General features: G+C 33.8%; 1 protein-coding gene across 6 annotated transcripts in view; it reads left to right on the plus strand.

The window, feature by feature from the left end:
• The first annotated feature begins 8,143 nt into the window (after nucleotides 1–8,143).
• LOC139977951 (uncharacterized) overlaps nucleotides 8,144–16,061 on the plus strand; it is a 38,085-nt gene continuing 30,167 nt past the window's right edge. For 4 of the 6 annotated variants that reach the window (XR_011796753.1, XR_011796752.1, XM_071987719.1 and 1 more), the window contains exons 1-6: nucleotides 9,495–9,742; nucleotides 11,468–11,545; nucleotides 12,315–12,626; nucleotides 12,983–13,267; nucleotides 14,227–14,535; nucleotides 15,546–15,764. Coding sequence is in view for 4 of the 6 variants with exons in the window: in XM_071987719.1 (XP_071843820.1) it covers nucleotides 11,488–11,545; nucleotides 12,315–12,626; nucleotides 12,983–13,267; nucleotides 14,227–14,535; nucleotides 15,546–15,764 (1,183 nt within the window). In the remaining 2 variants the exon portion in view is untranslated. Of the gene's footprint in view, nucleotides 8,192–9,493; nucleotides 9,743–11,467; nucleotides 11,546–12,314; nucleotides 12,627–12,982; nucleotides 13,268–14,226; nucleotides 14,536–15,545; nucleotides 15,765–16,061 lie in introns of those variants that run through there. The other 2 variants (XM_071987718.1, XM_071987720.1) reach the window with 2 other exon arrangements.

A 16,061-nucleotide genomic window follows, 5' to 3' on the forward strand; every position in this document is an offset into this window, starting at 1 on the left:
ATTCAAGAAGGAATAGTAAACCAAGCTATGTTCTGTATTTGATTGGAAGCTTCTGCTGCGGACGTATACACATTCAAGAGGGTTACTCTACGACGATGTTTAACGGGTTTAGTGCCTGTTTAGCATTTGAGTATTGCATAATACTTCATATATAGGTGATTTATAAATAAAGCACCACTATAATTGTATCATTGGACAAAAAGTTTACTTGATGATTGTCCACCTTGCTTTACTGGACTATCGTTCAAATGTTATTGTCTTACTCCATTATTGTCAATAAAATGGCATTTCTAAATATTAAAATAGAATATTTCTCGATGACTTTCCTTTCAAAATGCTTGCAATATTTATTTCAATAACAAGCATTAAGTTACACCATTGCACAAAAATATAACTAATGTTTTCTTACTTACCTTTCTTGCACAATGCTCGCACAATATGAGTATGAAAAGTGTACTGCTTCACTTAAGACGATACCTTAGAGACGAAAATGTAACGATTAGAATAGAGAAATTCTGCTCGTTACAACTCCCAAACCCTGCTATTGTTTTGAAAACCGAAACAGTTCTGATAACGGCCAGGGTACAATTATCGTTACATAAATTGTTACAAATTGTGGAACAAACATCACACTCGCAATACGTTTGTGGAAGTTACTAGAGTCCTTGCATACCTCACTGTATTCTATAAAAAGATGTCAAGGAGCACCAGGAAGAAAAGTAACACAGTTGTTTCCATTGACTATAAATGGTGTAAAAATTGCTTTTGCCATTGAACTTGTTCATCTTGGTGTCACGTGTGACTTATTAACAAAGAACAAAGGAAAAATATATCTAAGTGTGTTGCTTGCTAATGAGACTATTACAAGAAGTGAACTAATAAGACGAAACAAGAGTCTATAAAACGTGTTGTGTTGTTTTGCTTCGACGTTGTAACACCACTCATCTAACATCTTAAGGCAAAATCACATTTACACTTTCGTTGATTGATGTAGAATGAAAAAAAGAAAATATTGTTCTTGAAAATATTTAAGGACTAATTCTGGACTATGTTTAATTTTTGTGATTAAAATAGTCACATATAAATATGTTTTGCATGCTTTGTCGATTCTTTAGTCTTTCAAATAAAATATATATATGGAAAATATGATAGATTTTCTATTGTCGTAACGTTGTTGCTCACCTCCAAATGTGTTTATACAACTACAACTTTAAATTTCATTCCACCTTAAATAGGCAACGAAACTTTGAAATAATCATGTGCTATATTTCTTGCCTCTGGCCACTTTGTACAACCCCTATCTAAATATTAATGAACATTTTGTTGCTAATAAAGATTTGTGGGTTGTGTTATTGTGGTCGTCAAAATTGTTCAAATTTGAAAGAAATTGGACTAGAGACTATACAAATTCTAATTTTCCACTGACAAGTAGATCAATTCTAGTAGGAAAACCACATCTTTTTCGTTTTGCATTTCAGAGGAAAGTAAGGGAGCTGAATTATTTTGAGATTGATCACGAAGGTAGCAATAATGGTTCTCATAGTATCAATAAAAGTGACAATGTGTGCGAGTATGCTACTGTTGTTAAGACTACGCCTTCAAATGTCGCTTCCGAGAGAGAATTGAATGTCTGTATGAACAAAGTGTAACAAATCTTGATCTATCAAGAAGATTCCAACCATGGCAGCAAACTCAGGAGAACGTGTTCTCGTGTGTGCTACCAGCTGACTCTGCATCTCAATTTGGCCAGTTTCCAAATCCTGGAAAAAATGGTGGTCCTTATTTTCTTCTAGAACGCTGGCATTGCTTTTTTAATCTATATTTTTATGTAGCAAAGTTACTCATATTTTGATATATATTCTTACAGTACATACACATATAAAATATCGACGCACTGAAAAGTAACAATAATAACCATAATAAAGTATCAACTAGTGAATATAATCCATTGCACTGTCCACAGAAAGAAGGACCTGCTGGGACTTAAGTTAAAGTTTTAAACAGAAACCGACGTTTACAGTTTGTAGCAAGATTCTTCAGTAAAAGCTGGACTCTGTAGTATAACGACGGCGGTCGTGGGCCCCAGATCCCTTCCTTTTTTAGTGGAGAACGGAAAAGTTTAGTTTTCACAATTTTTTGAGTAGAAAAGTAGAAATGATACTGGGCCGTGACAATTCATGTAAACAGAAATTCAAAGGTTAAACTTTCTAATGCTACGTAGGTTTTATCTAGGAATCAGGGACGTAGCCGGAAGAAGGGAAGAGGTAGTCCAGAGGGTACAAATATAACCAAACACGAAACAGGGACTGAATAAACAAGTTGTGAAAAGAAACTAACTAACTAACACTACGGTTTATTAAACAGGTAAGGCTCATGTTTACAGCATCGATGTGGCAGATTAACGGGGTGCAGCGGTCGCGCACTCTATCGGTCCTCGTTTTCATTTTTTCTAAAATGTGCTTAATAAATGCGTTACATAAGGTAATAATTAAATGTATTATTTCTTTTTCCTCATATTACTATCAACAATATTCAACCTGTCAAAAACTTTAACTATGCAATTTAACCTATAGGTATACTTAATCATAGTTAAAAAAATGTCTCGCAATGCACCATTTGACGTTTAAGGTTTTTTTTCCATGGGAAAGAAATATTTCTTAGCTGACAGGTGAACTGTTTAATATACGTTGTGGTAAGGTGTGTTATCAACTACCAGGTGGACATTTGTGAATAAGTAACGAGCTTCTATATTCAATTACAATGGCTTTTACTATTGACTATCTTAATGTGCGTGTGTCATTGTATTTTAAAACGTTGCTTTTTATTAGTGTCAGTATCAGCATGGTAACCGAAAATTTCTTTTCATAACCAGTAACTTGAGCAACTCAATAGAAAAGTTACGGTCCCGTTAAAATCATCCGAAGTTTGTTTGTAATATAAGTAGCAGGTGTCAACTCGATGATTAATAGCCCCGTTAATGTATGATCAATTTGGAACAAAATGACACATTTCTTGAAATATAATGAGCAGTTTTAAGAAAATGGCAAAATTATTATCCATCCATTCAATAAATTGAAGCAACACGATATACTTATTACTAATTATTTCCAATAATTCAACACTTAAATCATCACGTTTTCACAAGTGTAAATAAATATTTTTTGTCAGATCTGTTAAACGCAGTTAACTTTAAGCCACATTTTCCCCATATTTGTGTATTTGATATGCTTGTCATTGAATAACCTCACTAAACTTTAAGTAAGCTTCACACATACTTTTCTGCTGCTGTTTAATCATTCCCCTACATAACCTATTTATTGGATGATATTCTTTATGTTAACTGTTTTTTGTTATACTATAAATTGACCACATATACCCACTGTAGAACTTACTTAAACACGTGTGTATGTTATAACTGAACTACTGAAATACCCTAACTATTTAATAAATGCAAAAATTTAAAAGTTACGGAATGGGTTTTCAACATAAAATTTAAAGCTCTTTTCATATCCTTAATATTAACTTGGATCGTAGTAAGGTAATACTTCATGTTCTATTGATGAATATTTCCAATACATACACTAGCATGAAATACATGACATTAGGAGCCCATTTACTAAATATAAGGTAACATATTGTGACGTGAATGGTCTTCATACTCCTAATTTTGGAGGGTTAAATCTTAATTTATGGGTTTCACAGTCTAATTAGGGAATTATAGTATTAGTAAATCAATGTTTAGCGGATTATGTTGTTGCTGTCTATTAAATAGCTTAAAGCATTGTAATTAGCTTGTTGTATTTAACAATTGTGTAGTACATATACCAGAGTGAGACAAAATAAATGACAGTTTTTTTTCATTTTTTTACGAAAGACAAACTTACACAGTCATTGAATATTTGTGCGCAGATCGCTTCTCGGCCTATTGGCTAAAATCATGTGTAGTATCTGTTCCTTTTCGAGGGGAATGGTGATACACACCCGACAATGATCACACAGTCGCAGTCCCGATGCAAGGGGACTGGGGTTGAGAGCGGATCAGTTGTTCGGTAGTTTTGTTTTCGTGCCCAGGTTCTTTCCTAAGTGACTTTTCTTAAAAAGTACTTGTGCGCAGATCGTTCTCGGCCTTTTGGCTAAGGTCATGTGTAGTATATGTTCCCTTTCGAGGGAAATGGTGATGCACGGCGATGATCACACAGTCTCGATGTAAGGGGATCGGGGTTGAAAGCGGATCAGTCGTTCGGTAGTTTCATTTTCGTGCCCAGGTTCTTTCCTGGGTGACTTTTCTTCAAAGTATTTGTGCGCAGTCTTTCTTGTTGTATCTGTAAGCTGGCGTGGGTCATTAGTTACCTTGGTAACCGATCCACAGGCTAGCAACGCTTTCACTGGGGTTTGCCAGTTTAGCAGAATGGCTGAAGGTACTTGACTATGCAGAGGAACTCGGAACGCAACACTATTCTATATACTCAGTATGAACTGGCACAGTTGTTTCAAGAGGTGATTTAGCAGAATTTAACGCTAAATAAGATATTAAACAGAAGGTTTAAATAATATGTTTGTCAATCGACATTTTCTATCCGAATATGCCGCAAGTAGACATTAAAACAAACTATAGTCCAATGATGCATATCTAATTGCTTTTAAAACTGAGATGCTTTTTATTCTGCAAGGATTAATTACTGTATGTGTTTTTGTATAAGTAATTGACATGTATATGGAGAAACCTCCATGTAAAAAGAGGAATTCCAACATTAGGGTATCAACTAGTTTATATAAGTTCTATTGTAACTGAAAAAAGTGCCTGTTTAGTGTTTCTAATTATGAATAAAACACGAGTGACTGATTCTCTATTTCATTATACTTTGATTAGCTTTCGAAAGTACTTAACCCACTCTATGAGCACAGCTAATAAATTTACAGGGATCAAATAAAAACATGCGAATTGTAAGTGTTTAGTATTTAAATGAAGTTAACATACAAAAGTATTTTGCTGAGCTACAAGTTATTTAGATCGAAATTGCTCCCCAGATGTCAAAATAGGCACACGATCATACAAACAATACACGAAAACATTTAACTGCTTGTCTAGTGTTATAAGCATTATGTACTTTATGTGAACTAAATCAAAATCTTTCCAAATACTGCATGAACCATTCCAAAACGATGTTGTTCTCGATTCGAGTCACACGTGAACGAGAAACCGAACAATGCCCATTAACATTGGGGAAACTGAAACAAAAATTGCCATCACGTGATCAGAATTCGACGAATAGGACAAAGTACTGGTCTTGCAGCAGATCCATCGGATCCTGAGATAACCAAGTTTAAGTTCGTTTAAAAGTCAGTGGGAATGACATTTCGATCCAGGATCTTCTTCAGCGGCTGAATGATAAGTAACAGTAACAGAAGGGACAAATAAAAGCATAGCAAACAGACAGGTTTATGAGCAGGGTGACCACAAAATAGATGTAAAAGGATTAGTTGACAAGGGAAGGAGAGAAGAAAGAAACTAACAGGAGTGAGAGGAGAGTTTTTAAATTTAAGAATCGTCTGAAACTAACTCTCGGCCATTCATCGTTAACCCCTTTGCCTCACAATAATATACAGGCAACACGGAATGTAATCTAGTACACTAACACTCCACAACACAAACCTTGTAGTTAAATAACTATTTTCTACCACCCGGCGTACCATGATTAAACGAAACAGTACAAAGAATGACGTATGATTACTCCCTACAACAGATATGGGTTGTCACATACTGCACATATATTCACACACCCGAACATTCAAGTGACTTGCTTTACATTTGGTAACAACCCAAACTCACGGGAAACGAGAGACGATATTAGATGCGATTTGAAGAAGAAAATATACCTTAACTAACTGTGGATTTTTTTTCTTCTAAAATTCGATGCTAATACTGATGAAGATTTGCTTTTACGAACTCATGTGAGAATAAGTCAATTTAACTTGTTTAAAGTTCCAACAGTGAGTGGGCGGGGGTTGTTAGAAAAATCTAGGCTCAATATCTGTTCCGCCAAAAGAAGATGAAACTATTCAGCTCAATACAGACAAGTTAGACATTTATTCATTGGTAACTTATGAAAGGAACGGTTACATTTATGACTAAGAGTGACTCAATTTAATCATATCTAACCAAAACTTCAAATGTGCGACTAGTGAAACGGCAGCGCTAATTGTATATATGTCACAAATATAAAAAAAAACAATATTTTTCAGATTTTATTGAGGTTGCAACCGAGAGGGCAAAATGTAGTTGTCTGACTATTATCGTTTATTTTCTGTTGAAGTCACTAACATTATGCCCATTCCACACTTGAATGTAAATTGTAATAACTCAACTAAAATAATTCCTTTCTCCCCGAATACCCTGGATCACATGCCACATCATTTGGCATTGTCAAATATGTGATGCGATATGAGCATGTCATAAGACGCTTTAATATTCTTTCTGTGCTATGGAGCATCTTGTTGCATCCGACGAACTGACTTAATGAACTTAATGAACAATTTAATAGGCTAAGTAGAATATTAACTTCAAGTGACGAACCTCAGATGTTTCAAATTTAATTCCTACAACAAAAGAGAAACAACCTAGTCACGACATGTCAACATTAATGTTAGAGCTTGAGCCACATTTGAACTATGTATAATTAGAAGGGCGGTCAACCCTCAGCAATGCATTTCTTATAAATGCCCAATAAACACCGTGATTTATCACTAACCGCAAGAATGGTTATGACGTAACTCAATGTGTTTTCTTCTTCTTATCCGAGCTAATTTTTAGTCTCTTGACACAATAGTAACCTTTTAAACCGCATTTTTAACATGATGACTAATGGCTTACTTCTTATACGTCACTGTTAGTAACGTAGAACAACAATTTTGAATAGTCTTATGAACCCTGACAGCTGTTCATTTACTTCCGTCTTAAGGTAATCATTGATTAGGTATTGGACATCCAATTTCAAATTTACTATATTAAGTTTCATACTCTTAAAATTTGAACAGAATAGAGATTATATGTCGACTAACCAGATTTTGTTTTGCAATGAAAAGAATCCCTTATTACACATTGTTTGTAAACTTCTGACCTGATTCGTATTTAAAACTGCCGTCACATATGCCACATCTCTTTTCAGCACATCAATGATTACCTTGGCATCACATTATTCGTTAGTTGTATCAGGGGCATGACAGCGATTTGGAAATCCCTTCTCTTCATATATCACTTTTTTAAATGTTTGTTAATGATTTTCATGTACAAATCATGTGATTAGCAAGTACTTTCATTGCCCCCGTAAGAGTAAGTATGTCAGACCTTCCTAGGGATGTTGAAGCTTTCATTATCTAGAAAATCTTTAGACAATGGTACAGTATGACCAATACTTTAAAGGTGATGCGTTTATGCTACAATATTTATCACTACGTTGGCTTTTAGATTAAAACGACTGAAAGTCAACTCTACAGTATCATATATAACAGCTTTTCACTAGTTTTTATTAGTTGGCATTCATTTCTATCTATTTGGAATAATTTCCTGCATTTTCATTTAAACTGTGAATACATTTCTTGAAATGAAATATTAAAAGACCATCCGCGATGGCACTGACTGTAACGTCTTTCAGTTCTTACTTCTAAATGGTTTAAAAAGTTATGCCGGATGACGATACTAGTCATTACGGGGTGTAATCGCTTAATGCAGTATTTAACTGAAACATTTAACTCGGTATTTTGCTGTTTTTCTATCTTTAGCAACTACCAGGTTCCATTAATAGGCTAATTAAAAGAATGATGTGACATAGACAAATATATGTTTACAAATGATCTATCCATAAATAAGGACTGCTAAAAATGGAATGTGAAGAACATCATATATCTTGGAACATAAATCAGTAGAGCTCGATTTCGCTTCTTATAATACAGACATAACACAATCTTGATTAATTAAAAAAATCTAAACCAGTAGTTCAAGAGCACAGCATACTGCAACGTATGATTTTTGTTTGTTTTATTTTATGGGGTTGTAGTACTTTGACCAAGTGTGATAATGGATATTTGCATTTGCGATAATGAACACTGGCTATAAACAGATATATACCACTCGCAATGGTAACTACACAAAATGTTGACTGAAACCTTTGGGGACCACGGAAACTACCTGCAGGTATGGACACGATATATTATGTTTATGAAACGTTGCAAGACTAAGAGTTTAGGGCAAATCCTTTCAATTTTACATTCAGTGACAATATGCACATTGATTCTCTAGATTCTCATCTATGAAAGATTGACCAGACTTTGTTTTGAATGATAGTCTCACACTATTTGTTGTTGCTGTTACTTTAAGAAAGTTATGGTTCATTATGTGACATGTGACATATTAAGTATTACATGACATATGACATATTTTGTGCTTTCAATTTAGTTGTGAAATGATGAAAAACCTATATTAACTTGTAGTAACATGTTGTCATGAAGATATAAAAAAAACGAAAATGTTCCATAGTATTATTACAAGGCATTTGCGAAGTTTTGCCTTTCTGAAAATTAAAAACAACTGTAATATATGTCAACGTTACTGAGTAAGTTTCGGGAATGAAATACGACATGATCATACATTTTACTTTAATGAAAAGCAAAATGGAACTGATATTGTATCAGCGTTTAGTTTGAGGTTTCGACGCACTATGACGATACCTGGCTATGATCGCCATGAGCAATAATAACCCCAAACTGCAAAGCTATAGTTACATTGGTAGTATGCGTTACGCTAAAGACAGCAAGCCAATTGTAAAAAGCTGCCTTTAAACGGACTATGAACATATCTTTATGAAGATCTTCCGCTGTTTAAGTTAAATATGCATATGGGTACAGTGTCTGCGTTAATGAATAAGCTTTAGTAAACAACATAACAATTCTGACTTAATCCTTTTGGTAATTCAAATCTCTTAGCCTACTAGCGTAAATAAATTCAACAAGTAAACCTTTGAAAAGAAATTTCTAAGTTCACTTGAAGTCAAACAAACATTATTAGGTCGATTACATTAAGTTAGACACATCGGAATTTTAAATCATGCCATATTATACGCATAAACACTAATTTAATGAAACACGAATCTCACTTATCCTTGAAGCAAATTCCTTGTTATTACACTTTTTTTCCATGATTATGTAGTTATGGTTGTAATTGTGTAGTTGTAATTGAGTGATTAGAAATATTAAGTTGAAAAGGAGGAACGTCATTTGGAAATTTTATTTCGATTATAATTCCTTGTCAGTAAATAAAGGAAGCAAACGCTTATATTAATTGTCATCGATACACTATACCTGTTCATATTACAAAGGACAATAAAACAAAGTACATATCGTGTACTATGACGCCTGAATTTGAAGATAAGCGCTGTACTTTGATCGATCTTTACATTTCTGTAAGTTTCGTTTTGTAAATGGTTTTACAGCCCACTGTACGTGTACATTGTCTGGTATAGTGTTAACACGGGCTGTCAATAACACTGAACTGTTTGTTGTTTGGGTACATTAATCACCAAACGTTCTTAAAGAAAGAAAGCCCCGAAAAAATATATAACAAAAGGAGAGAACGAACGGAATGTGTATGAATACTATATTAAACAATATTTCAACATTCATTTGTATGGTAGAAAGAAATGCCTATGTGTGAACGAGAGTTTTAAGGATCTTTTTCAGCTTATATTTGGTAAGTTTGTATCGATCCACTTGTTATTAAATTAATGATTACTAATGTAGTTTTGGTTATGAAAATACAATTTATACCAATATACTTCATGTAGAAGAAAGTCATTTACAGTTGAAAAGGACATGCTCTGGAGGTTACGTTTCATTTATGTTAATTATGTATCATTACTTGAGAAAGTCACCTCCTTATAAACAACCTTATCAGTAGAGTCAAAAGGAAATTAGTACTTATACAGATTCAAATATATATGATCACATGACACCGCACCAATTACTTGCTTTTAATAGTTTGATTCGTTAAAATGAGTAAGACAAACTGATCGCATGCCGATCAGTTGCTATATTAGCTGCTTCAAGGTCATAGATATCCCCATTACTGAAAACAAATCAGCTAACCTTATTTAAATGCACATTGACTACTATTAAAATGTTCTATTAGTATGAAAATATGACACATCAGAAACTGAGCTACAAAAGCATTTAGAGGATCTGGAAGGAAAAGAAAGTTAACTATTCAATCAGATAGGAAATACAAGCTTACAAATACCAGTGTAAGTCACTAAATCACAAAAGTAACGTGGTCTCTTAGTCTAGATTGCAGTTCACACTAGCTAAACGCTATCCACCACTGGATAGCTTACAAGTTGGCCTTTTATGGCACCATCAGTTTTTTGTATCATGATCTTGCAGATTTTGTTGCTATCAGAGCCTTAACTTTTCGTCACTTGTAAACAAACCTCTTCCCTCAGTAGTATATCATTTTCGAACGCTGCTCCTGAGGCGCTTTAAGGGGGTCTAAAATGCCTCAATTGAGCCAAATGTGCAACACATGTACTTCAATACATGCTCTTCAATATGCAAGTCACAGAAAAACAGATCCTGATTAATAACATATCAAAAAGGATGTTCTCTTTCTGGCACTTTTCCTGAAGGAGAACATCCGGGCGGATTGATACGTACTCTCAATTCTGAAAGAGAGATATAAGTCCTCAAGAGCCTCACGAACTGTGGTTATGGCTCTGGTTACCGCATGTTTGATGCAGCTATCTTTCGGAAATATACCGTAAATTTGGACTGTGACGTATACATACCTTATTCAAATAACCAAGAGAATCGTTAACATTGTCTTATGCATCCAGTTCAAATTGAATCATTGGTTTGTGCGGTTGCTTTTCCAAACAACCATAAACATTTTGGTATTAATATGTCACCAAATAATTAATGAATGAAGTTAAATTTTACAAGTTAATTTGAGGCCGAAAACAATCACATCTATACTTAGCCATTGGTTGTTAGTGGAAAGTGACGGTCAAATGGTTCACTCTGAAAAATAATGTTCTAAGCCTCTGGAAATGTAATTGTTTAATGACCGGTCTGTTCGCTAATATTAAAGTCGACGATAGTTTGGTATATTTTGTTGATTTGAAGGCATGTGTTAAAACAGTTTACATTAAATGAAAACAAGAGGGAAATACAACTGAATACAAATACATCATAGATAAACATTTGTATTGAGAGCAAACTGACGCCCACGCTGGTCACTCTGATAACTGATGTTTTAAACTTATAACTGACAAGTCTGTTTGATAATATTGAAGTGCACGCCATTTTGATATCGTTGGACGTCAAACATAAAGTGGCAAATTATGCATGCTTATGGTAAGAAATGAATTAGTGGTTGAGTTTGGTAGGTCATAAAGGAAGTTACTTTCACATACTTTTACAGCTTTTCCACACGTAGATAAAATGAAGCACGTCACTTTTACAGCTGTTGTTTTTCTTCTCGCTATCATCCAAGGATCAGGTAAATGTATAACTTTACTTGTACGTCTTTTGTTAGAAAACACATCCGACGTTTCGTTACCTTATTCAAGTTAATTGGTTAAGTAATTCATCTATCTAAAATATGTAGAACCTATTTAAACTGGGACCTGTATTAATAATAGAAACAGCGGTATAAAATATTTGAATGTTTTCCTTTTAAATTTGTATACCAATCTTCCATTTCCGGTTAAAGCGACTTCTCTAAGCAAATCTTCCTAATTTGTTAGCTTACAACTTTAACAAGTAAGGCATTTTGGTCAATGCGTGAAATAGCTGAAATCTGCTATAACTCTTTGCTTTATTTTTCTTAAAAGGCTCATTTTTTATAGGGTAGTATAATCTATGCTGTCACTGAAAACAATTCCAGGATCGGAATTTAATTATTTTTGCCTCGGCATTTGCAACCCGCATTTCTGTTGCAAAAAATAAAATATTTTAGTAATGGATTGGAAGAAAACCACTTATAATGTAATTGGATTCGTTGATGTCACATGTGTATTTTCTAACCTCTATTTTTGGGCTTCAGTGTATATTAAACCTACAATAATTATAAAATACTTAAAGAAGATATTTTCTTACTGATATATATACCTATTGATATATATATATATATTTTTAATTTTTACGCATGTAACTAACAATAGGTTGTTAATTATCTTGTTTCATATATTTTTAGAAATTTTTCAATTTGAAAAGACCAACTAGCTTATATATCTCATGATTTACTTTATTGATATTATATTTGACAGCCGATTTTCAATGTCCGTCAGCCACATTTGTAGAACTTGGGAAGGACGTACTCATTGATTGCTTAATTACTGACGTGAACGACATATACTGGTTGAGAGGAACCGAAGAGGACCATTATCCCATAGTCAAAATAGAAATGGGTCTAAAGACGATAAGTAAAGTAGCACAGGATCACTTTGATATCACAGACACCGGCGCCCTTGTAATAAGAAACGCTACAAATGACCTTACTGGAAGTTACGTGATGCTACACTATCGAACAAACCATGTCAAAGAGGTCGACACTGTGACCTTAAATGTCACAAAGTTAAGTAAGTTATCGAAGAGTGCATCTGTAACACGTTGCATTTTTGTCTAGCCTAATGAATGGATTGTGAACTGTGCAAATACATACTATCCACATAATATTCGGGATCTGACTTGAAACAGAAATTCCTAAAATGTTACCAATGAAAGTTATAGAAAAAGATATATATATATATATATATATATATATATATATATATATATATATATATATATATATATATATATATATATATATATATATATATATATATATATATATATATATATATATATACATATATATATATATGTAAATATATATATATATATATATATTATGTATATTTTATATGTTATTATCTTTCTGTTCTCTTTCCAGTTGACTCTATTATTACACAGGGACCCTCGGGTGGAGTGTATCCATTGGGTAGCACTATAACCCTGTCTTGTACATTCCAAAAAGGATACGTAGTCGGATGGAAAGAATTCGAAAACAAAGACATTTTCGTAGCGGATACTAAGGTTACTGCTAATACAAAATACGATAACTTTCGTGTTAGTCTATCCGAGGGAATATCGAGTCTACTGATCATTGGAGCTGATCTAGAGGACGCTGGGGTGTATTCGTGCAATACAAAGTCATATGCGCATGTGGAAATCGAAGGTAATTTAGCTAATTGATTTATATAGACTGAAGTTTTAATCAATGTTGCTAATCGTCAATTACTTTTCCACAAAGTTTTCCAGGTATTATTTGATTTTTGTGAATAACGGTTACTTATATGCTCATTTGTAATTCCGGTTAACGTCTACAGGCTGGAGTAGATTCCAATAGAACGAAATAGCCCAATCTTGAAACTCAACGAGGAAGATTGCCAATATCAATTAAGTATAACCGTTCGATTGGGAAACCGTGGTTTCATGATGTGTTCAACGTGCTTAAAGGAGGAAGTTACCATGCACATAGTTCATGTCACAAATATACATCTGCTACAGGAACTGTTTGTCTATTTCGATATCTCCCACTCTTAATTGTTTAATTGATATTCCATTAATGTGGTTGTTTTTATAAACATGTTAATTGCTACGGCATTACTTGTATTGAATAATGAGCAAGTTCATTCTAACCTGAGAAGTAAACACACAACCAATAATAAATTACAATAATAACTACTGCAGTGTAGCCCTATTATGACATGATGCAAAACTCAAAGAAATTGATATCTAGCAAGACAACTGCAATTCCCTTTAAACAAAAATTCATCACTTTCATTGTAAATTTTTTTGTTCATTGGAATGATAGATGATAGCACAACATGTTTTTTAAGCTTTTATTTAGACAGAAAGTCAATAAAGGCAATGAGTGATGGAAGTTCATGATGATGATAATCCTAAACTATTTGTAATATATGTATGGCCGCCTGTAAATATAAATTATCGTTCAACAGTTGAGGTGAGCGGAATCTCGAAATAAAAACAATCGAATATTGTTCTCGACACCAAAATCCGAGATAACCCATTTACAACAGCCAATAATTGATTATTACGAAATAGTGCAGTTCGTGCCCTGTAGCCAATCTGGTTAAGACTATTGCGTTCTACATTTTCTTTAATTTTCAACAGTTCCACCTTCTTTGAGTATCATGTTTAATGTTACTGACGATGACGGCACTGATTCTACAGAAAGTCACGGTGTAATTGATATAACATGTAACGCCAGAAATGCTAAGCCGGCAGTGATGATACGCTTTAAGACCGATGGTAACGAATGGATAAACCCGTCTGAAACTTGGACCGTACCTAAGGGCGTGACGTTTGATACATCTGCTACTTTGAAGTATAGTTTTCGTAAAAACCAAACCGACGTTCTTTTAACATGCCAAACATTTGGTCAAACACGTGTTTCGGCCATGGAGACAACAATACATCTTTGTAAGTATGTATGAAAATATAAAATGATAACAAATAAGTGGTAAATGGAAAGAAATCAGTATTCGTATTTTATACTACATTTGACGACACGGTGCCGCAATGGCAGCTCATACGGCAGCTTACATAACGTAATTAATTGAGGACCCGTCTTGTTTTTCAAACTAAATATGGATTATCTTAATATAAAATAAAGCAGACACGATGTTTATATTTACATATGCTACTAAATTTACTTGTGAAAATTAAATGATGCTAGCCCCAGTTTTCAAAATACTCTCTTTGGCATACACTATTACTGTAACGAAATATATAATATATAATATCAAATTTTCGAAGAAGAATTGTCACCGAAAGACTTCACACCTGCAAAATAGTATTTTGTTATTAGTTGCTGAGGATAATCTATCACGAGATCATTATAACATTGAGCTGTTCTTTAAACTGGATATCTTAGTTAAATTTAACATTAATATCAAATTAGGAATGTCACTGAACTAGCTTCAGTGGATAACTGAAGAACTAAAATTGAAAAAAAAAACGGACAAATCTACACATAACTCAACGTTAGGTATATTAGTTTAGGTTGAATAGTAGTTATAGAAAATGAACTTTGAGATATATACTATTATTATTACGTTAGGAGGAAGTCACGATTACATACTATATATAATATTGATGGTAAGCAAGAAATGTAAAACTAGTATAGCAGACACATACTATGTTGAAATCTAATCTGGATTCTACTAAAATTAATGTACTCTCGTTTAAGGAAGTAGCAATTAGAAGAACAAAAACAAATTTTAATTGAACATTTTCTTTCAACCTTTAAATTACTGTTGATGTAGACACTGATTAGTACCTTTTTTTGCCATTGAATATCGTGTCTGTTAGGTACACTGAAGTAAAAAGCATAACTGATACAAGAAAGGGCACATGATTAGTTCGTAATATTTCTCCATAATACCTCTCATAATCAATTACAAAACGGCGTTGATTTCAATACGAAACAGATCTACCGATATGTAACATAACAATCTCTGGTAACGAGGTTAGATGTACATGTCAAGCTAATCCACCAGTGGACAAATATCGCATGGAACTTAATGGAAATTTACAAGACGGAGATGTTTTGTATATTGAGGAAAGCAACTCGGCGAATGTAACATGCTTTGGCACAAACGGAATTGGAACCGGACTGTCCAGTATACTGTTTCATGGCAACAAGGCTGGTAAGTACAAGCATTTCCATAGAGGCATGGACCACAAATGGAAAGGTAATTTGTCTGTGCTTAAACTCATAATTCTGAGTTAGTGGAAAAATAACTTTGCTACGCTAGGACCAGACTATCATTTTGTTCTCACTAAAGCTACATGACTACATTTGCAGCTAGTACTGTGTTTTTTCATAATGTTTTCGCTGCGTGAGAGTAGTTTAAAGACACCAACACTTTACGAATCAGAGACCGTGTCTAATGGGCAGCAATTCTGTTAACAACCGTTTTGCTGCAGTAACTGAATCGCAGTGG

The sequence above is a fragment of the Apostichopus japonicus genome, chromosome 12, assembly GCF_037975245.1.
Source record: "Apostichopus japonicus isolate 1M-3 chromosome 12, ASM3797524v1, whole genome shotgun sequence".
NCBI classification, from domain to species: Eukaryota; Metazoa; Echinodermata; class Holothuroidea; order Aspidochirotida; family Stichopodidae; genus Apostichopus; species Apostichopus japonicus.